Source organism: Brassica napus, chromosome C2, assembly GCF_020379485.1.
Source record: "Brassica napus cultivar Da-Ae chromosome C2, Da-Ae, whole genome shotgun sequence".
Classification (NCBI taxonomy): Eukaryota; Viridiplantae; Streptophyta; class Magnoliopsida; order Brassicales; family Brassicaceae; genus Brassica; species Brassica napus.
Genome location: NC_063445.1, coordinates 41,782,533 through 41,806,325, shown reverse-complemented (window position 1 = coordinate 41,806,325; position 23,793 = coordinate 41,782,533). Strand labels below are relative to the sequence as shown.

Here is a 23,793-nt window from a genome sequence, read left to right as displayed (position 1 = left end):
ATGCCATAATGTAACATCTTCTGGATTTCTTTTTATCACAAGATGTGATTCTATAGCATCAATATAAGTGTGATGCAATCCAGAAGGAAGTTCTGGAAATTTTTCCAGTACAAGGCCTTTGCCTGATTTTTCAGAAGTTATATACAAATACTTCTTTCCATTCTCAGTTGCAGACTGAGTGTTATACCCTTGACGGTATATATCTTTGAAACTCAACAAATTTCTCTTAGAATTTGGAGAATATAAGGCATTATCTATGGAAAACTTTGTTCCATTAGGCAACATAAAGTTCGCCTTGCCAATTCCTTCGATCAGGTCTGTAGGACCTGATATTGTGTTTATAGTCATTTTTACTGACTTTAAAGTAGAGAAATATCTCTTATCCTTCAGTATAGTGTGCGTTGTGCCACTATCTGGTATGCAAACTTCTCTACCAATTTGTTTAGTTGTTGTTCCATTTGCTTTCTTATCCATTTCTGTAACACACAGTTAATATCAATAAAGAAAATAAACTTTCATAAGTAAACATATTATGCATCAATAACAAGTACACAATAATTATACATTAGATATTTTGAAATACAACATTATTTTGAAAGTGAAATACATAATATTTTATGGCATCACTAGGCATTATTAAGCTTGATCAGTACAAGCACTTCAATTATTTTGATGAGTGGCCTCGTCGAAATCTCCCATAAAGTCAGAGGATTCGAGGTATGTCGATGTTGTACCCACAAGGTGTTCATTGAGATTTACTTCCTTTGCCTTGCCTTTAATAGATTCTTGGTACAATTGGCATAGATGCCGAGGAGTTCGACATACTTGAGACCAGTGTCCCTTCGATCCACATCTGTAACAGACGTTCTCATTTTTATGAGTAGGGTTTTCTTGGGTTTCTTTTCCTTTTACCCGATCAGATCGATTCCATGTGTTGGATCCCCTTCCTCTTGGGTTGTTACTCCTTTCATGGTTGCGGTTAAATCGATAACCACGACCACGACCAAAACCACGATTGTGACCACGGCCACGACCACGCCCACGATAGGAATAATTTCCTTTTTCCGGATTTTTTATATCCGTTGCATTTACCTCAGGAAATGCTTTGGTTCCCGTGGGTCGGGCATTGTGGTTTTTAATGAGGAGTTCATTATTTCTCTCCGCTATTATAAGCGCCACAGCGAGTTCAGAGAACCTCGTATACCCACAATTTCTATATTGTTCTTGTAGAACATAATGATTTTTGTGGAACGTTTGGTAAGTTTTCTCGAGCATTTCTGCTTCCGAGACAGGCTTACCGCAATAATCTAATTGCGCCGCTATTCTCAATATAGCGGAATTGTACGTTTCCACTTTTTCAAAATCTTGAAATCGTAGATTTTTCCACTCATCGAGTGCATGGGGGAGAGTAATTTTCTTTTGGTTATCAAACCTCTCCTTCAGAGCTTTCCAAAGATCTAAGGGATCTTTGGTTCTCGCATAATCATGCGTAAGATTTTCATCTAGATGCCTTCTCAGAAATATCACGGCCTTAGCCTTTTCATGAGAGGTTGATATATTGCCTTCTTATTGTTTCGAGTATTTTCTCGGAATCTAGATGAAGCTCCATGTTTGTGACCCATGCCGTGTAGTTTGTGCCAGTTACTTCCAATGCCGGAAACTGAAGTTTCTCGATTTTTGCCATTTGAATTTCTAAAGCACATAAATAAAAATTATTAGAATATTATTGATATTAAAAGGAACCGTTTACATTAATCATGCAAGCAATTACAAGGAGAAGCGATGTAAAGAAAATTAAACCGATATTCATCTTAAATTCACTCGGAGTAAATTCTCCAACGAATAAACCATAAATAGAAACACAAATAAAAATGGCACATAAAAACAAAAGTGCGCGAATCATCTTTCTTGAAATAAAAAATCGGAGGAGAGCTATTTGAATATATTTGAGAGAAGATGAAATGTTTTGGATGAGAAAATGGAGTGAAAATGAGTTGTATTTATAGATGAAAATTACTGTTCATGACCGTTGGAGAAAGGGGAAATTTTGAAAAAAAAATTTTGTGACCGTTGGGGTTAAATCGAGTACACTAAAAATCAGTCTGAAAATATCGTATTAAATGGTCAATCAAATCTATAAAATTTCATAAAAGAAAAAATTATGGCAATGAAATATTTATGTTATGACAACAAATCATGCGACGGCTCAGCCGATCAATGCAGAGTAATAAATAAATTATACGGCGGCTCGGCCGACCAATTAATAATAAACAGAATATAAGGCGGCTCGGCCGACCAATAAATAATAAACAGAATATAAGGCGGCTCGGCCGACCAATAAATAATAAACAGAATATAAGGCGGCTCGGCCGACCAATAAATAAATTAAATTACTAGTAAATAATATAGGCGGTATTCCGACCATTATAACATGATATAAATAATAGTAGAGGCGGTATACCGACCATTATAACATGGTATAAATGATACAAATAAATTTTACCGAATCGCAGAGTGATCGTGCTGATAACGTGTTATAAAAGGAACTGGAATTTTATTGTATCGCGGGAATTTAAATAAGAGCAAAATTTTATACCCGTAGGAGAAGATAATACTGATAACAAGAGAGGATGTGTTATTAGAAGGAGAAGGAATGGTGTGTTTACAATGATCGAAACGATCGTTTATATAGAAGAGAAATTCACTGTGCAAATAGTGAAGCGGACCCCACATCTTTTTATATTTTCAACGAAAACGGTAGCTGCTTTTTCTGACTTTCATAACAAGTACTATATTTTCATTCTAGTTTACTTAGTTTTAATTTTTATTTTCATTTCTACCGGTATATCACAAAATTGTTCTTTAACGATCTTTTTCAACAACCACCTACCATCATAATAACAACCAACATCACCATAGTCATCCAACAAACAATTACCATCACGATCATAGTAATTTTTGATATGAAATACTATTTTCTCCTCCATATATATATATTCATTACCGCCACTTCTTCCATGACAATCACCACCATAGTCACCACCACCACAGCTACCCCAACCACCACTGTCAAATCCCTAATTTGTGCATTTCACCACCACATCTTCCATAATTACCACCAACTACCACCACTAACCATCGCCATTGCATCTTTCGCGTCTACCAACGACCATTTATCTGTAACTATAACGGGGTTTTTTAAAAAATTACTAAAAATTTGAAATCAAACACAAAAATAAGATATGTTTTTTTTGATACTTTGTTTTGTCCTATTCACGCTAGAAGTTCTAGTTATTCACGAAAATACTATTACTTTTTTTTTTTAAATAAAGCTTTTACCTTACCATCATCATCTTCACCAAATATTTACAACTTTGCCATTGACATCAATACCTCAACCACTATGAACTACCACATAAACCACATATCTTACACTTTATCTCAAAATTCATCAAAAAAACTGAAGATTTTGATTAGTAAAGTTCATAAGCTCACGATTCTTGGTGATTAACGAGTAGATAGCTGTTGTGGTGAAGTCATCTCACGAGTTCAAAGAATGAAAAAATACACTGACGATTAGATTGGGTAGTGTAGGATCCTTCTACGTGTTCCTAGGCGCTACTAGATCCCGTCGGTTGTATGTTGGGTTTAAACCTCTTGAGGATGTAATCATGTATTCACATTTGCACGTACTAAGCCTATAAAAAAAGGTAGGATTCTTATGCGTCAAGGGTGTGTGTAAGATCGTTGAATACTACTGTGAAAATGTGGGTGTGTTTAATTTTCATTAAAATAAATTTTTTAAAAATATTATTAATTTTTGTGGGGTGAAGAATTATCCGAAAAGTAAATCGAGATTTCTGGATGATTGGGACCCAACAAGCGTTGATATGTGTCGGTTTGATTAGTATGGTTTCCCGAACCATCGGATGATCTCAGCGAGAGAGAGATAGGAATGTTTGGGTGCAAGTGTCTCCATTGGAACACTCTCACAGAATTTCCGTCATTGAAGCAACCCCAAACCTTCTCCCTCCCTGCTTCTCTTCCCCACTGGCCTTCAGGTAATTTCTCAATTGTGATCCCTTCTTTCTTTGAATCTTCTAATTCATGATTTCCCGTTTTACCTTCTTCAATTCCGATCTGGAAACAATTTCTGGATTTCACAACTTTAGTTTAGATATGATTTGATCCAGTCCACGAAGAATTATGAACAATTTTATTTTTTTTATAGAAACATTCCATTTTTTCTCGGTTTTTTATTTCCCCCGTCTTTGATTTTTGCTAGCTGAATGTACTTTATAATGCTTCAATTGATTAGGTCAAGGCTTTGCTTCAGGAAGAATCAATCTTGGAGACTTAGAAGTAGCCGAGATCACATCATTTGAATTGATATGGCGATACGTCTCTCCTCGAGACAAGAACAAGTCTGTCTCATTCTACAGACCCGACAACTTACCCGACAGTTTCCACTGTTTAGGACATTACTGTCAGCCTGATACCCACCTCTTGAGAGGTTTTGTTCTTGTAGCTAGAGACATCGTCAAGTCTGCACTTGCAAAGCCACTTGATTATACATTGGTCTGGAGCTCAAACGACTTATCAGAAGACGAACCTAAAACCGAGGGCTGCGGTTACTTCTGGTTACCGAAGCCTCCTCGAGGGTATAAACCGGTCGGATTCTTGGTTACAACGAGTCCCACGAAACCTGATTTGGATCAAGTTAGATGTGTTCGAGCTGATCAAACCGATAAATGTGAAGCACATAGAGTTATTATCACTGCATTATCGGATTCTTTAAGAGTTCCTTTGTTTATATGGAAAACGAGACCTTCAGACCGCGGAATGTGGGGAAAAGGAGTCTCTGCAGGTACATTCTTCTGTAGAACTCCGTTAATGATCTCCGCGAAGGAGATGGAAGAAGAAGAAGAAGATCATCTCTGTAACAACATCGCTTGTTTGAAAAACCTTGATCCAAGTTTACACGCAATGCCAAACTTAGACCAGATCCATGCTTTGGTTCAACACTATGGTCCGAGAGTCTTCTTTCACCCTGATGAAGTCTATTTACCTTCGTCAGTCTCTTGGTTCTTCAAGAACGGTGCCGTTTTGTGCAGCTCTGATAACCAAGAACCTGTTGATGAAAATGGCTCCAACTTGCCTCATGGTGGAGCCAATGATAAACAGTTCTGGATTGATTTGCCCAATAATTATGAACAGAGAAACAAGTTTCTGAAGCAGGGAAATCTAGAATCCGCCAAGCTCTACGTTCACGTTAAGCCAGCGTTTGGAGGAACGTTTACTGATCTTGTGTTTTGGATTTTCTGTCCTTTTAACGGTCCAGCGACTCTAAAGCTCGGCCTCGTGAACCTCTCATTGGCCAAAACCGGTCAACACGTTTGTGACTGGGAGCATTTCACTCTCCGGATCAGCAACTTCTCCGGCGAGCTTCACGCTGTTTACTTCTCTCAGCATAGCGGCGGGGAGTGGGTCGAAGCTCAAGATCTGGAGTTCGTGGACGGAAGCAATAAAGCTGTGGTTTACTCGTCCAAGCATGGTCACGCGAGCTTTGCTAGGTCCGGGATGTATTTACAGGGGTCAGATTTGCTTGGGATTGGGATAAGGAACGATACAGCAAGAAGCGATTTGTTTGTGGATTCGTGTTCCAAGTACGAGGTTGTTGCGGCAGAGTATCTCGGAGGGGCGGTGGTGGAGCCGCCGTGGCTTGGTTATATGAGAGAGTGGGGACCGAAGATTGTGTATGGATCGAGAACGGAGATTGAGAGGTTGAATGAGAGATTACCATGGAGGCTGAGGTGTTGGGTTGATGCAGTGTTGAAGAAGCTTCCGGTGGAGTTATCAGGCGAAGAAGGACCAACGGGACCCAAGGAGAAGAATAATTGGTTTGGTGATGAGAGATGGTGATTGTTTTCCCGTTGGAACAGAAACCTCTATTTTTGTAATGAGCTAATATGTGTGATATATAGTGTTTTACTTGCCACCAAAATCTGTTAATGGGTCCTTCCTTGTCAAGTGACCAAATAGTAAAATAAAATTTTATATGATACTAGGGTTGGTCCATCCTACGGGCAGACTATATTTTACTTGCGATCTAGATTATTATTTTTGTATGATTTTATGGTTTATATTTTAGGTTTGCATTTGTAAGTGATATATATGATAATGATTTTTGTCTGTTAGAAAATTTTACGTGAGGAGGGATTAAATATAATAAGATATATTTTGCTTGTTCAATAGTTGTTTATGAGTTGTGGCATTGATATGCTTTGAGGGCTTCAAATGGTTTTTATGTTGTTTTCCTTTACAAAAATTTGATCTCATATTCGGTGCATTGTGGTTTGTAATATTTCGGGTTCAGAATGATTGGGTTGTGGAAAACTATTTTGTGTATGTTATAAGAATAATTACTCTTTATGTTGAAATCTTAATCTTTCGACATGCTAATGGAGTGGAAGTGGTGATTATTTGAAGTTGCATTTTTTATTAAACTTAGAATGTTATATTGAATGCGAAGAAGGTAGTAAAGCAACGTTAATCAAATAAGAAAACATTGACACTCAAAATTATAAAGATCATATTAGTTCTATAACATTTCTTTCAATATAGAGACGCCACTTAAGGAACATTTGATCACATTTGATCTATCTCCAGCATTTGTCAGCTCGAGACATGTCGGTTTGCCGTTCATGACAATACATAAATTTCATGCATTCTTCATATTCTCATGTTCATAGAAAAATTATGGCATAGATATAGTTATCTTTACCATAATTGTTGTTTGCATATGTGAAGATATATTATTTCTTATTGCGGTGTTGTTTCAATGTCAAATTTGTTTGTTTGTTTTCCTAATATTAATTCTTGTATAGAATAAGTAAAGATTTTATTATTTAATCTCTCGTACACTGACTTTTACAGTCATCGATCTGAAATGAGTTGAACGGTTTTAGGATATTTTAAATTCTCTATGTTACAATTAAAAAAAGTAAAGAAAAACGCATTGGTTAAAATTTAATCGTATGTTTAAAGAGAATCATGGACAACGTCCGTCTTGGAATATGTGTGCAGAGCCAAAGTAAATTATTAAGTTCTTTGTGAACTTTTATATACTATCATCTCTGTATATTTTATAAAATAAAATTTCTCCAATTACCTCTTTAAATATTTAGCATGCACATTTGGCTACTTTACTATGAAGATTCCATTTCTGACATAAGTTTTTGTTTTAAAAAAAAAAATAATATAGTTTTTTTTTGTCACAAAAAAAAAACAATAATATAGTTATATCATCACAACTACATCATTCACAATTTACATTCGCATCCAGAATGCTCTTGATGACGTGGCACCCTCAGTTTATAATTAATATTTGATTATATTATAAAATTACTTACAAAAGATGAAAATTATTTAATTTCTACAAATTGTTTTTAATTTAACTTAATAGTACAAATACTATGATATTTATTTAACATATATTATACTTCCTTCTGTTTCGAAAATCCACATTATAGAAAAAAAAATTGTTTTATAAATATATATTTTTTTACATTTTCAATTCATTACTAAATGGTTAATTATAAATTTCAAAAAATATAAATGTTTTTCATTAAAATTTTATTGGCTAAAATTACGAAGAATAGTTAGTTTAGAAATTAATCTATCGATAATCAAAATTTCATATGTTTTCTTGATACTGGTAAAAGTTCTAAACCATATATATTTTTGAAATGGAAAGAGTATTAGATTAGATGGTTAGCTAACGTGGGTTATTAAATCTTTAAATATATTGGGATTTATGTTAGTTATCAATTTTTTTTTTTTGCTCGTGACTCGTCACCAACATGTTTTTCGTTTTTGATGTTCAATAATATGTGAAAGTAGGTGTTTTTTTCTTCACATATTTCAACCACACAAATGTGGATCTGTTTCATTTTTGTTATATTTTTTTTTCTATTGTATAGTTGCTTGTATAAAGGTTATGTTCACCTTACCAAATTAAAATATTTCTCTGGTGTATTTGATAAACATCGACAAAACCATAATTTCTCATAACAGCCTCTGTACCCAGTAAAACCTTTAAAACACATCCAAAGCCAGGTAAATAACCGAAACATGAAGCATTAACTTATTTTACAGTAAAGCTTAGAAGAGTCAGATCAAGACAGAAATTAAAGAGTTAACGAAAGTCCAAAACCATCAAAATCCAAAACGTCTACGAAATCAGCTGAAGAACAAATAACAGGCTAAAGTCATTGAGTATCACTGTAAATTTTGGAGGCAAAAACCTACACAGTGCAGGTTTAACGCCTTTTTGTTTTTCAATCTTCATCTGATCCCATCTTTTTTACTCTCTTTGACCCTTTCTTCTTATCTTCCTCTTCCTCACTATATTTGCTTTCATAATTCTCTTCATTCTCATTTTCTTCTTCCTCCTCCATGCCTTCTTCTGTAACCTCAGCCTCCAAATCACTGGTTCTTTTCAAAACCTCAACTTTAAGTAATGTCTTTTGATCACAAATGATCCAAGCATCTCTTACGCCAAACTCATAAGCAAGTCAACTTATTAGTATCCTCTGCAGGTTTTTAGAGTTTCCCCATTTTCAATCTTGATCGGCTTTTAACCTTCTCTAACTTCATTGTTCTCTGTCTCGACGCTTGCTCCTAAACTTTCCAATGTCTAACAAACATCACTTGAAGAAGAGTATAGCTTCAGCTCCATCCATGAAACTAACCTTTTGAAAGAGCCATACATTGTTTGAATCCGCAAGAAGAGCCCATAAGCCTTTCTCTTTGTGGTAAGGAGAGCGAGGAATAGCGCCTAAGAGTCGATTGAAAAGTTTTAGAGTGATCCAAGCTTGAACTATCCGAGATTCGATCCGGATCCGATCCGAAAATCCGGATATCCGGAGGGGCCGAATCCGGATCCGGATAGTAAAATGCTGGATCCGTCAAAGCCGGATCCGGATCCGGATATCTTAATTTTTAAGTCCGGATATCCGGATCCGTAAGTTTTATTAATAAATATTTCAAAAATAGTAATATCTATATATAAAAATTAATTTTATTTAATATATTTTCATTTTTATAATAATATATATAAATTTTATGTAAATTTTGTAATATTGTACATAGAAATAATTAAAGATGTTATATATATATATTTTAAATTATTGTTAATATTTTATATATATATATTAATATTATTTTTTATTTATTTTAAGGATCCAAATCCGGATCCGGATATCCGCCGGATATTACAATTTTTAGGAGGATATCCGACACCCGGATATCCGAGAACCCCGGATCAGGATAAGGATAGTAAAATTATGGATCCGCCGGATAAGGATCCGGATCCGGATACCTTAAAATTGCCCGGATATCCGATCCGTCCCAGGCCTAGTATTTGGTAACAATTTATCTGAAAAATTTGAGTTGTATTATTGGGTGATAGTGGTTTTTTTGTTTGGTGAAATTTGGGTCCATAGTTGTTGTAGGCCTCATTGATTTAAGCCTTTAGAAATGAACATGCTTAGCAATTGTCAGTTTGTTTCTTACTTTTGTTTTAAGTAAGACGATTGGGCCTTCATTATGATATGAACGGCGGTTTATTGTAATTTGGGTTACATGGGTTAGCAAATGAATTAGGGTGATTTACGGGTTTAATGTATTTGGTTTGTCGTAGTTCTTTTTTGTTGGCGTGCATGTCATCCTGGTTTTTAATTAAATATTATATGGATTGGGTTTATTATAATTATTATAGAGAATTTGAACCCAATAGCAAAGATCATCCGCAATGGAACCTCTTGCCAAATTTTTATCTCCAAAACCTAGGTAAAAAATAATAAATAATTTGATGGGTCCCACAATATATTAAGGATTAGCCTCTTCGTATCTTTCTTTAAAAGATCAATTCGCTTGGATTATTGTAACTATTCGCATACTCCGCTGTTAGGTGGTAGCCCGCCATTGGTTATCTTTTTATTTTCTTTTCAGCTGGAAAAAAAAATAATAAAAAAGTAAAAAAAAAATTTTTCTAAAGATTCTTAACCGGGTATCACGGTTGCGGATGGTCTAAGTAACCAAAATTCACAAACTAAACCAAATCCCCTTTTTTCTTTCTATCTCTACCCTCTCTCTTTAAAACTTATTTTGGTTTTTGGTTATTTTACAAATAACCCTTTTATTATACTAATAATGTAAATAGCTGGTTGATTGTTTTATGTTCTTGTTATCTGACATTGGTGGTTGGTCATTTTTTTGGTTCTTGTTATCTGAAGAGCTGGTATGTAAGCTTTATAAACATTGAAACGTATTATTTTTAAAACAGAAACAGAATCAGCAAAAATGAGGGGGTACAACGGAAAGACAAATGGCACTTGGGAGATTTTTTTTTTTTTTATGATAGTTGTGCGGCTACATTGTGGCTCAGAGGAAGCAAATGAATTTCTTCATTTGCTTGTAATGGTAACACTGCTCGCACCGGTTGTCCATGTCGTTGCGATGGCAGCTTTCTGGCGGCATCACACGGGCATCACACGTTGCATGTTGATGCGATATCTTTCCTTGATAACAACAGTGATCTCACTCAGTGATTTCCTTATGTGTTTCCAGCAGGTGTCGGCTCTTTCTGTGTTAGTTTCCCACCCAAGGCTGGCGAGTTTGTTTATGCCTTCCTCTATATTTCCTCTGCACAACAAAAGAAGACCGTAAAAATAAATCCTGTCGTCATACAAACCTTTTGCCGCTTGCTCGAGGTGGAAGAGGCCTTTTCCGGTTCTGTTGCATTGGAAGTATTGTACGATGCCCTCTATATAATGAGCTTGTGGGTTTCCATAGTCTCGGCATTGCTTCATGATGCACCCGTCGTTACTGAGAGTTTTGAGAGGATGGGTGGTGAACATTCGGAGCTTTAGGTGTTTGTATAGCTGACCTAGCTCTTCAGTTGTGATATTACGGCGGCCATCGATGATTTCTAACTGAGAAAGTATTCTTCTCCAATCTCTGTAGTATTGACCAGTCATTTTTAAGCTTAGTAAGTGAAAGTGTGTAATGATAACGATAATCTCTGAGACCCTTATTATATAGGAGCGTCGGGTGTTTTCTGTAATTATTTATTCATACTCATCTTGAATGCGTGTGTGAGGTTTTAATGATTAGAGCCGTTGTTTTGTTTTTAATTAGTGGGACGTTGTGTGTCTCTTGTAGGGGTGTTCAATCCGGATATCGGTTCGGTTTCGGTTCGGTTTTTTCGGTTTTTCGGTATTTCGATTAGTAAAATATAACTACTATTCTAAATCCATATTTACTTCGGTTCGGTTCGGTTTATATACCGTCGGTTTTCGGTTTATTCGGTTTTATACCAAAAAACATAATTCTTTATTTTGGGATCATATTATATGAATTTTAGAGTCTTGCTGTCAACACATTCATTTATTAAAAAATATTATAAGTTTAAATAAAAGAACAAAAATAAAAAATGTTTCTATCATCTAATAAATAATCAAATCTATAATTAAAATCAAAGCTCAAAATTTTGATAATAAAAATAAAAAACAAAAAATAAACAGAAGCACGAAGCACAAAAAATAAATTATTATATTCTTTCATATTTAGCGTTCATCAAAGTCATGTTTCTTCTATTAAACACGAAACTCTATTCGTTTATAGATAAAAAAAATTGTGAAGAATTTTCACTAATTGTTATCATCAAATTTATAATCTTTATTTCAATTTAGTCAATGCTAAATTAAAGCAAAAAGATCAAAAGAAGACTAAGAAAATAAGAAGCATGTTTGCGATGAATTGTTATTTAATTATAGTTCAAGTGTTTTACAAATCAGGACTATTCTATTACTGTAAAAAATCTGGTAATAGTTATTAGCAAAAAAAATAACTTCTGATTTTCATACGTTGTTATAAAATATATACATATTTACATGTTTCTATTTTTTGATCGGTTTTATTCAGTTTATTCGGTTTTATCGGTTATATACCAAACCATATCCAAATCCTACGGTTTTTTAAAAATCATATCTATTCGGTTTGTATGGTATATACCAAATCCAAACCATATTATCTATTTCGGTTTGGTTTGGTTCGGTACGGTTCGATTTTGCCATATTGAACACCCCTAGTCTCTTGTCACTAACGTGTTCCGTTAATCTTCAAAGCTGACGTTACTTTCGAGTTATGGGTGATATTATGATAGGTAGATGCCGGAATTCAATCCAAAATAGTCTCATACTCATTTTATTTTATTTTATGGCAGCTCTGTTGGTTTTTTTCTTTAATTTTAATTGTATATTAGGCTTAATGGTTGGCTGTGGAAATGTATATTAGTAAATATGGGCTGAATTTGTTTATAAGTTGATGTTTTTTTTTAAAAGAAAATATTAATCATGGAAAGTGGCTGAACTTATAAAGTTGTTTAAATATGGTATATTTTTTTGGAAAAATCTAATCTTGGAAAGTAGCTGAAGTTTTTAATTTAATGTTTATATTGATATATTTCCTATAACTTGTAAAGTTGTTTTAGTATGGTAAATAATTATATGATCGGATTATTTAAATATGTTATCTCTATCATGGAAAGTAGCTGTACTTCCAGTTACAAAAAAAAAAAAAAAAGTAGCTGTACTTTTAAATTTAATGATTATAATGATAATTCATACAACTTAAAAAGTTGTTTAAGTATGGTATTTTTTAAGGAAAATCTAATCTTGGAAAGTAGCTGAAGTTTTAAATTTAAATGTTTATATTGATATAATTCCTACAGCTTGTAAAGTTGTTTTAGTATGGTAAAGAATTATATGATTGGATTATTTAAATATGTAATTTTTATCATGGAAATTAGTTGAACTTTTAAATTTAATGATTATAATGGTAAAATCTAATCTTGGAAAGTATTATATGATCGGATTATTTAAATATGTTGGTAGTAGCTATACTTTAAATTGTTTTAAAGTAGCCAACGATAGTCGGATTTTATTTTTTTCTGTTTTGAAAATGGTATTATAAGAAGGGACGTGTCGGTTGTAATTGGTTTAGTTAGACAGTGGACACTCAGATTGGATATAATTGTGGTAGAAGCAATCCCCTATATATTATTTGACAAGCATTGCAACATTTTTTGTAGTCATGTGTCATTACTATAATGATTCTTAGAATCTTTAAAGAAATATGTTGGTCCATTTAAATATATAATAAGCTTTTTATTAAACCACAATAAATACATTATTAATGTGATTCATTATTTCCTTAAATAAGATTACGGAATTACCTAATGTGGCTAAAATATATATGACAATTAATGATTTAGAATAATAAAGATTTGATAAAAATAAGTGTGTATTATAATTATATTTGTTTAATTTTAAGCTATTAAAATAAATTAAACAATCATAGTAACTATATAATAAAAATTAAAAAAAATTATTTATATATTATATTTTTAATTTTTAAAAACGAGTATAAATTACTAAAACTGTTAAAAGTTTTACATTCAAATTTTGTGATCTATGATTTAAAACTTTTGTTATGACATGATACAAATAATTGAAAAATAATATAGGTTGAAAGTCTCATTTAATAAGTATCAAAAATAAAAGATATATAAATATATGTTTCATTTTAAATTAAACTATATTCCATATAAAAATACATAAATATCGTAATTTTGAAATTTACTTTGAACATTTTTTTGATAAATTTTTTGAAAAAATATTGACAACTTAATTTTTTAAAATATTATAAATTACTTAAACCACTATTCCTACAGTGAAAATTTTATTGTCACTAATTTAGACGTTTTCCTATAACAGATACAAATGATAAAAAAAAATATGAACAAAAAATATCATCTAATAAATATTAATATTAACATATACCATACATATGTTACTATCATTTAAATTTAATTATATATCATATCAAATAGAAAAAATATTTTTTCAATTTATTAAATTTATTTATATGTTCACACCAATTTAATTATATAAGTAGTAGATAATGGCTTTTTAATTATTCAATATATATTTATAAAGAGTATTTGTTTGAAATCGTTTTTTGATTTCGTTTTTCGATATTATTGTTGTCGCCGATTTGATTCTACTGTAATCTACGAGGCAGCATAAGGTGGAGAATTGTTGTTGTTTGCTGCTGATAACGGAGGTTAGGACTCTGAGGAAGCATTTGCATTCACTGGGTAGCTGTTTAATTGGTCGTTTGGGATCACCACGGTTTCCCTGTTGTACATCGTCATTGCTACCTGCAAAATTTTTTAAATCTGGTTGTTAATACCGTCAATGTGAGGAGTTGTATTCTGGTTTGCATTTGACACACTTGTTGCAAGTGCTGCGAATATCTCTCTGTTCACAATGTTAGTGACACTCTCTGTGGGACTTTTTTCAGACGATGCGTCTAGGATTTTGAGACCTCCGGGTGTTGTGACCATGGCTAATTTTATTTGTTAGACTAAATTGGAAGAGGAAGTTCATCAGAAGTTGTTCCAAACGTTTTTAAATAAACATAAATGATATATAGAGCAAAGGATTAACAGGCATAACCTTCTCGTCGACAAAGAGTAAATCAATCCACATTAGTTCTCCCCCTTTCTTCACATTACGGGCTTCCCAGGATCGAGCAAACGCATCTCCACTTTGTTAGAGCAGCGGCCGGCTTTCAAATCACTTAGAAGGATACGTGAGATGGCCATTGAAGAAGCTGAGGTTTAAATCAGAAGTTTTGAAGAAATTGTTGTGAGCGAAGATTAACATATCCTACATCCTGCATTATATATAGCCTAAGTTTAATACGTTACCATAGAAATATGTATAATGACATAAATGCGGAGGAGTGAAGAGAGTGTTTTAATGAAGAAGCGTTACTAACCGTTGGCAACAGAGACTTGGAGAGGAAGAAGAGGGACACATAATTAAATTGGGCTTTGAGGAATAACAAAAGCCCAACATCACACAGATGTGGTGTGGAGATAGGGTTCAAAGGCGTGGAGGCAGGGGAAGATATGGTGGAGGCTGAGTAGCCGTGATACCCTAAATTTCAAGTGTCTTCAAGTGTTACTCAGCCAAGCCGTGATTCTGGAGGCCGAATCTTGACCTAATCGGGGAAGCAAAAGAAGAAAAACAGTGAGATGAGAGAATCCGCGATCACAATCAAAGTAATTACCCAGGAGTTAGAATCTCTATCTTTTACCTGATCGGATACAACCGTAATCGGAGAGACAAAGAAGAAGCATGCCTGACATTCACATAAACCTCTCTGATTGAATACAAACCTAATCGGAGAAATGAAGAAGAAGCATGTCTGGCTCGAGATCCCCTTAATCTCCATGTCTCTCGTAAGTGTTTTTTTTAATTCATCACGGTTTGTGAATATCTTGTATTGTATTGTTAACAAATTTTTTAATTCATCACGGTTTGTATTGTATTGTATTATATTTCGTATAATATTATAAACATGTATTTCGTATATATAAAGATGATCGGTTAGAAGTTTAATGATCTTAATTGTTATCTGTTGGTTTGATTTAGACTTTGTTTTACTTTGTGAGAGCATCATTAAAATAGAGTTTCTTGAATGATGTTTGATTCATCACGGTTTGTATTGTATTGTGTACGGTTTGTATTTATTGTATATTGTATAGTATTATAAAGATGTATTTCATATAGTATTATAGTATTCGGTTAGAAGTTTAATGATCTCAATTGTTATCTGTTGGTTTGATTTAGACTTTGTTTTACTTTGTGAGAGCTTAAGTAAAATAGAGTTTCTTGAGTGATGTTTGATAAACCAATTGTGTAAATTGTGTCCCTTAACGTCTTTCTAGGTTTGCTGATTGATATATGTGAATATAAAGATTAATTGTTTGTGCTCTCTTTACATTTTGGATGTTATTTTTTGTAATGACTACGGCAATTGCAATTGAGGATGTTAGAAGAGAATTGTGGAAGTTTTTTTTTGGGACAGGTGTCAAAATTTTCCTCTGCCACTTGTCAAGACTAGGGTCGGTTCGCCCTACGGGCGGGATATACTTTACTTGTGATCTATGTTATTATTTTTTATATAATTTTTTAATTTGTGTTTTAGGTTCACATTTGCAAAAGGTGCGTATGAGATATACTATTTTATTAATTTAAGTTATTGGTTAGTTAATTTGTAAATAATTTTTGTTTGACTTTTTGATTCTATGATATTACCATAATTGAGTTATTATATCATTTTCAGTTGATTTTTTTTTATTAAAGTATTTAAAAAATCACATTTAGTTAATGTCAGTGATTTATTATATATTAACATCTAAATAATATATTTGTTATATCTCAATTTTAGGAAGCTTGAGTCCGTGAATTGATCCTTATATTTTGTCTTTTAAATGCTGTTTGAGTTAATACCAAAATTCTTTTTGGTTTTCGTATGTGGCCCTACAAAATTAATAGTGAGTTTTTAGTGGTGGTATGATAGGTAGACGATTTTGAACTTTTTTGGAATGTTTTTAGTATTGTAAGTATTAATTCGGAGGTTAAATTAACATGAAATTTTTAACTTTATTTGGAAAACCACTTGAGTTCAAAATTAACATGCAATTTAAGTCACAGCCTTAAGTTTCATATTCTTCCAGTGATTTATAAGAAATATTTAACAGCCCTACTTGGAAGCTCACATAAAGATTGCTGGAGACCGTTTGTTCTCTTATTCTTAAAGGGTAACAACCTATTTAGGACCACATAAACTCATAAGTTTGGCGCTAATAGTTTTTTTTGTTTGGAACACAAAAAAAATAGTTTACTTACTAAAGTTGTGTTTAAAAAAAAAATAATGTTTGTGTTTTATTGGAAGAGGTAAGAAAAAAGTAAGAAACGTAAACTATCGCACTTGCACGTGAAAGTCTGGTGCTATTTGAATTGAAACCCAAGTGGCATGTTTTTGTTATTTTCTCTTATTTTTAAGGTTTTAAGGATTTACTAAAAGTTAAATGAATACTGATGTTTTTAAGACAAATTAATGGATCAAAAGTAAGTTTTTTTTGTCACGAAGATTTTCAAAACATTTACAGACCGTATACAGTGTATAGATTAAATGAAAATGCATTATTTAATTTGTTTTTCGTAATAAATACAGAACTTAATAGGAATCTATTGTTCGATTCAGTAAAAAAAAACTATTGTTCAAAAGTAATAATGTTTATTAATAAAAGAAATTTCAAATTACAAAACTGGCATTTACTACTTTGTATTTATATTTCTTTGAATCAGGATTTGATTTAACATTACTAAATAACTCTATTCAATAAAGTTAACAAAAATATATGATCGTCGTAAAGAAGCTATTTACTCTATTTTTTTAATATATATTTTCGTCACCATCATCTTAAAAGAAAGGCCTTGAGAAAAATCAAATGAGTCTTTATCTCTTCAGTTTTTTATTTATTTATTTGAAAGCAGGTATTCAGTTAAAATAAAGAAGTGTAAAATATTACATCCCCAATGGGGCAGATTCGATTGAGACTTCAAATAAAAATCCTAGTATTATAATAGCCCGGAGTTTTATATCAACGAAACCAGTTGCCCATATTAGTAGCCTATTGGATGGAATCACGAAGAGGCCCATCAAAACCCAATCAAGTAGAGGAAAAGTCAATTCTGGAAAATACATGCAGACTTTGGTTTTGTCGAAGATTGACGAATATCCGAGAGATGGAATGCACGAAAGAAATCAACTGCTAAATTGGCAAATCAGGAAGCATCAAGACGTAAAGTACCAAACTTGCATCAACTAAGAGGAGAGATTAGGATTAGAATCCCGAAGACCTGAGATTTTATTCCTGATAGTAGAGTCAATCAATCGCAAGACATGAGAGAATTAAGAACAGAGTCTAGATATGGCATTGCCAGCTAAGGAGGAGTAAACGTCTACGAATTGAATAACCTCGCCAATTAATGAGAGAGTTAAGAACAGAGTCCCAGTCTCTCCAGTTTTCTTAAAGTTATCTAATCTCTCTTTCTTCTCGGCTTTAGAGAGAGAATAAAAATGGCTTCAGGATTCTCCGACGACGGTGGTGGGATGGAGTTTTACGGCGGTGCTGGTAGATCTATCCTTGGCTATATCGGAACTGTCATAAAATCTGATATCAAAATCTTCAACCGACGTTTAAGAACCAGATTCCCAGATTCTCAAAATATTCCTCGATTAGATCGTAGACTGGTTATCTGGTGGGAATAAATCACTGGAAAACAGACTCTAGCTGATTATCAAGCAAATCTACAGCAACATTTGTTTCATAATCAAGCAGCTATCAACACAGAATAATCTGTTGCCGACAATCGAAAAAAGACTGTAGAGATCTACGAAATGATTTAGAAGGAAAAAGTGATGATCTTCACTGAATTGAACTCACTTATTTATAGGTGCACAACAATTTGAGATAAGAGATGTATGGAATGAGACGTCTTGGATGAGTGGGTCGGTGATATTAATAAAAACATTAATTGTATTTAATAAATCTAATAGAGAACAGTAACGCCGCAGTTTTTTCTCAGCTGGAGGAAGAAGAAACATGTCATAACCTAAGTCAAATAATGCTTTTCGTACAGACCAACTTTAAAAAAATAGTCTTGTTGTATGGCCCATCATAAGTCAAACTTCTTGGTTTTTTAGCAAGCCCAAATTAAACTTATTCCATTAATTGAAACGCATCACTTTGGAGTTGACGGACACGTGTCGAGACCAGAACACTCGACTTAATGACGTGGCGCTGAAGTGTCTTCACAGGAGAGAGACCAACATTTTTTTATATATATATATAGATTTGAACATTGAATAATAATTTGTATTATAAAAGTGAATATTAGTGATTAAGAGATGTGAAGTAATCATCATTGTTCTTTTTGTATTATAAAGATGATAAAAGATACATTAAACCGAATTAGTTTTTTTGGAGGTGGGCTTCACAGCCCTATCAATGTCCGGCCTAATCTCAAGAAAACTCCATTCAAGTGAAGAGCCCAACCGACGAAATAGGCCTAGTTCGCCAAGAAAATGGGAAGATAATGAAAGAGATGTGACGAGCTCAAACCCTTACTCGCGACAGGCATGCTGACCGTCATGAAGTATGGATGATACAGTGATTCACATTAAATGTTTTGGGACAAAGCGAGCTGAATCCACATCGCAGTGAATACATGACCTGACTCTGACAAAAACTGAATATGTGATCTCATCACGAAGGATGATGAAGTGCATTTTTTCTTATTCAAACCACCCTTTAGCTATAAAAAGAGGTCTTTGCCAACCGAGCAAATGACCTGCTTTTCTCCCAGCGAACATATAGTAGAATTAACTTAGGGATTAAGAGTGAGCTTGGTTTGAACATCGAACTTGCCTCGCATTTGTAATCTCTTTTTACTTTAATTTAATTCTAATACAAATGAGATTTTTGACCTTCTTTGTCCCTTAATCACAGAGGCGGACCCACGTGTTGGGATGGGGTTGCATCTGCAACAGGTTAAATATAAATGTCAGAGAGTTTTATTCATTGCATGCGAAGAAAATTTAGCTCAGTTGGCGAAAAGCTTCCTCTCTTGACCCCCCTCCCCCTCATTCCCGAGTTCGAAACCATTAGATACCCCTTTTCACTTATTTTTTTATAAAAAATGTTTTATACTGGGCTGAAACCCAAACATTTGACACCCCTAAAAAAAGGCTGGTCTGCCACTGCTTAATTATATTGTAATCTTTTCTTAATCACAACCCAAATGCACAACTCGACATTTGGCGCCGTCTATGGAAACAAATCAGGAATCTCTCAACACAAAGAAGTACCTCAAAACAATGGAAGTGTTATCAAAGTAATGGAAAAGTCTATCTTTATTCATAACATAGAAGTTCCTTATGTAGGAGATTACATCGTCATAGATAAATGGAAAGATTACAAATCATAATCTCTTGGTTATGAGCCATCCACAATCTGGTTCATAACACTCCCCCTTGGATGACATAACCATTTATAGCTTGTAATGTGCTTTAATGTTGTCTCATTAAAACCTTACCAGAAAAACCCAATTGGGACGAAACCATGGTGAAGGAAAAAGAGTACTACACACATTACTCCCCCTGATTTGGACATTACTGAAGGTCCCTTAGACCTCTCCAATTTTCTGCAATCCGTGGGTGATGAAGATCTTGGGCAGAATATGCTTCGTCCTCGATCAAGATAGTTGGTTCTTCTTTACCATCGGCCATGCCACAATCTGATCGAACATATTGAGTCATCGACCTCAAATACACACACACGAAATCTTGGATGATGTTGCTGTGATATGAGTGTACCACCATGTGTAAAACATAACCTGTCTGAAAACAAATCAACAAAACCAAATAACCCATTTTTGGGCTGGTTAGTATAAAATAAATCAAAATCAAAGGCTTCTTCATCGTCCTTCTTATGGACCAATCAGATCAGTGTCTAAAACAAGACTTCTGCATCGTCAATCTCAGGACTAAATGGACTTCTTTATCGTCCACCTTTCGACTGAATGGATCAGTGTCCAGAACAAGTGATCTTACGCCCAAGTACTAGATAATGGGTGAGACTGGTCCATATTAAATCTCTTGAGTACCCTTTTCTGTATATATTATTTGATGCACAAAGATTTCATTGTTAATGTACTCAAGCTGTAATCCCAAACAAAACTTTGTTTTCCAAGATCTTTCATGTCAAACTCTTTCTTGAGATATTCAACTGTTTGAAAAATTGTATATAGAGTTTCCTACGATATTCAGATCATATACTTTGATGATTATCAATATTGTTCTCGAGAACTTGCTGTACTTTCAGCTCCACACCCTCTAGTATTTTCATTATCCAGTGGACCATATAAATATGCAGTCACTACATCAACTTGCTGCAAGTCTAATTTTCTCTCTTATATAGCCAGACTTATGAGAAATCTAAAAGTAGTTGCATCCACCACATGGGAGTATGTCTCCTCATAATCTATTACTGGTCTTTGTGAGAATCCTTGTGCAACATCAGCTTTATATCTCACGATTTATATTCCTCACAAGACTCATTTATATCCACTGGTTTTAACATCATATGGCGTCTTAATCATATGGCCAAATACGCCTTTCTTCTTTAAACTATTTAACCCCACGTTTTCATTCAATTCAATCTGTTCTACGAGTGCGCACTCTTATATTGACGTGGGTTCATGATCCTCGCTTATATTCATAAATTCAAGTGCTACCTTGTATGCAAATAAATCATCTTATATCGACATTCTTTATTGGTTCCATTATGTTCCAGACATGATATAATCGATTGAGATTCATTATTATCAGGACCTTTAATACTTTGTAGCTTGGCGTCCCAAGCTACATTGTTTGGTACCTGTACCTTAGAGCCGGCCGGCCTTATCTCCATGTCTGGGATGGTTTCCTTAGTAACCTCGGATTTGGATTTTGATTATCATTCTCTGTACCTTTCTTTTGTTTCCGAGGATTCTTATCTTTTGGAACCTATTTGGTCTACCACGTTTCATACGTTGTTTAGACTCTGTACCAACTTGACTGTGTCTCTTCTTGGACACCAAATTCGTTGGTGCTTTACAAGCTAGTTTATATATGACTTAGTCATTCTTTTTCGGGTCAGCAAATGTGTCTGGCATTTGATTAGCTAGCTTTGTAAATGTATAATCTTTGGACGTCTATTTCACATTCTTTAGTCCGAGGATCTTGCCAAGACATTGATGGTTGATTCCATTCTATTTCTTTTGCCATTCTTTTATCAGCTTTATCATTTTTTTCTTCTCCTGGTCTTAAAATAATCCGTGTACCTGGCCTCAAATATAATCACCCATAGTTGGCTCAAAGTACTTTATTATTGTGGGAGAATCATATCCAACATATATCCCCATCCTCCTTTTGAGGTCCCATCTTAGTTCTCTGTGGTGGAGCAATTAGTACATAGACAGCACATCCAAATATCTTATGATAGGGTATGTCTGGCTCTTGACCCGTTAATAATTGTGATAGGGGATATCTATGCTCACTAAATGGCCTGATGCATATTAACTTAGGTGCATGTAAATTTCGTGTGGCCCAATCTGTGAATGAGAGTTTTGACCTCATAAGTTATGGTCTATCAATCAGCTATTTGCGATTTAAAAGATTTCGGCCTAGCCGTTCTTGGTATGGACATGTATCACAGAATTGTCCACACTTACCCCCATGGACATGCCATAATCATTTAAACGCTTGAGATATGTATTCACCAGTATTATCTAGACATATAGTCTTTATTTATGAAAAAGAGGCTCATAGCCGTTTTACTGGTGATGGTCTAATGAGTTTCCCTTGTGTACATGCTACACACGGGACATTCTTTAGGATAACTCTTTTTATATTTTAATGTGTGCCTTTTGAATATCAATTTTCGCATCATGTTTGGACCAGGATGGCCAATCCGGTCGTGCCATAAAGTGTATATTTTCGCAGGATTTTAGCCTCTATCATACTGATCTATGCATAGTCTAGGTCTGTAGAGAATGCATGTATAGTCTTTAGGACTTATTATGGCCTTGGGCGATTTTATACATATATCTGAAGAAACTCTTTGTTTTCTTCGCCCATTGTTTCAATATGGAAACCATTCATTCTTATATCTTTAAAACTCAATAGGCTGCTCTTGCTCTTAGAGCTGGGTGAATATAAGGCATCACTGATTTCTAGATGCATACCCTTAGGCAATAATATATTAGCCTAGCCATAGTCTTCTTTCAGACTGACGATACCTGCTTTAGTACTTATATTGGCGTTTTTCAGTGTACTCATATAGAAAAATCATTCATTCATTTAATCTAAGCAGACAATGTAATAGAAATAAATTCAAAGAGATAAAAATCAGAGAAAACATACAAGCAAAGAAATCACACAAGTTTGATGTCGAAATCAGATTATCAACTTGATTCTTTTAAGCAATCATAAGTCTCATATTCCATAAGATCATCTTGATCATGTTCGAAATTATTTTCACCATGTTTATAGACTAAGTGGGTTTCAGGATTCTTCCCTTTCAGACTCTCTTTGATAGAGGTCACAAAAATGTTTGGGAGTCCTTCATATCTTAGCCCAATGGTTTCCCATTCCACATCTATGGCACACTGATTTGGTCGAGCTTTGTGGTTTAAAGGATATACCACGGCCACTGCCTTGACCATGGCTCAAATTGGGTTGATACCCACGGCCTCTGCCATAGTGATTCCCACGGCCAAATGTGTTATAGTGGCCATGGCCACGTCCTTTCCACCCTCCACGGCCATGACCGTGTGGTCTATCATTCTGGACGTGGTTACCTTTTTTTTTTCTTCTGCGGCCTTATTGGTATAAGGTAATGGGGTTAATCCAGGAGGTCTCAATTCACTGTTTCTCATCAGTAATCCATTATTTTGTTCAGCTAGCAATAGACTCATCCACGGACTTATTGTCCTGGATTTCCTGGGATTCCTCCAATCAAATAGGGCCTTTGGTAATAACACCGTTCTTTGGTGATCATATCTCGATTTTTAACTCTGTCCAAAGGTCTAGAGGATTCTCTATAGTCAGATACTGATCTTTTAGACTCTTAATAAGATGATGGCTAATAATTAATATTGCCCTGTATCAATCTTTCTCATTGGCATTATTGCCTTCTATGATACATTCACCAAGTCTTTTTGACTTTATGATAATCTTTGTATCCAATGCCCACCGTCAATA

At 34.1% G+C, this 23,793-nt stretch overlaps 1 protein-coding gene and 1 long non-coding RNA gene across 4 annotated transcripts; one reads left to right on the top strand and one right to left on the bottom strand.

Annotated features, from left to right (window-relative positions):
* Window positions 1-3,818: 3,818 nt before the first annotated feature.
* Window positions 3,819-6,131, top strand: LOC106387104. 2 transcript variants are annotated; one of them, XM_048747602.1, is made up of 2 exons: window positions 3,819-4,061; window positions 4,337-6,131. In XM_048747602.1, exons 1-2 carry the CDS (start codon window positions 3,956-3,958, stop codon window positions 5,920-5,922), a joined length of 1,692 nt encoding a protein of 563 aa, XP_048603559.1. In that variant the 5' UTR covers window positions 3,819-3,955; the 3' UTR covers window positions 5,923-6,131. The 2 variants fall into 2 exon arrangements, with proteins under 2 accessions (XP_048603559.1, XP_048603558.1); XM_048747601.1 differs by having other exon boundaries at window positions 3,835-4,061; window positions 4,319-6,131.
* A 7,823-nt stretch (window positions 6,132-13,954) lies between these two features.
* LOC106385173 lies at window positions 13,955-16,002 on the bottom strand. Of its 2 annotated transcripts, none has more exons than XR_001277115.3 (3): window positions 14,911-16,002; window positions 14,362-14,805; window positions 13,955-14,287 (listed from the first exon to the last, which is right to left on the bottom strand). It is a non-coding gene; the product is annotated as an uncharacterized LOC106385173 (long non-coding RNA). The 2 variants fall into 2 exon arrangements; XR_001277116.3 differs by having other exon boundaries at window positions 14,586-14,805; window positions 14,911-15,987.
* Window positions 16,003-23,793: the final 7,791 nt, after the last annotated feature.

Coding starts and splice junctions, on each gene's coding strand:
- LOC106387104 (XM_048747601.1), top strand. CDS start 3,956: ATGTTTGGGTGCAAGTGTCTCCATTGGAACACTCTCACAGAATTTCCG. Junction 4,062..4,318: donor TCTTCCCCACTGGCCTTCAG/GTAATTTCTCAA, acceptor TCAATTGATTAG/GTCAAGGCTTTGCTTCAGGA.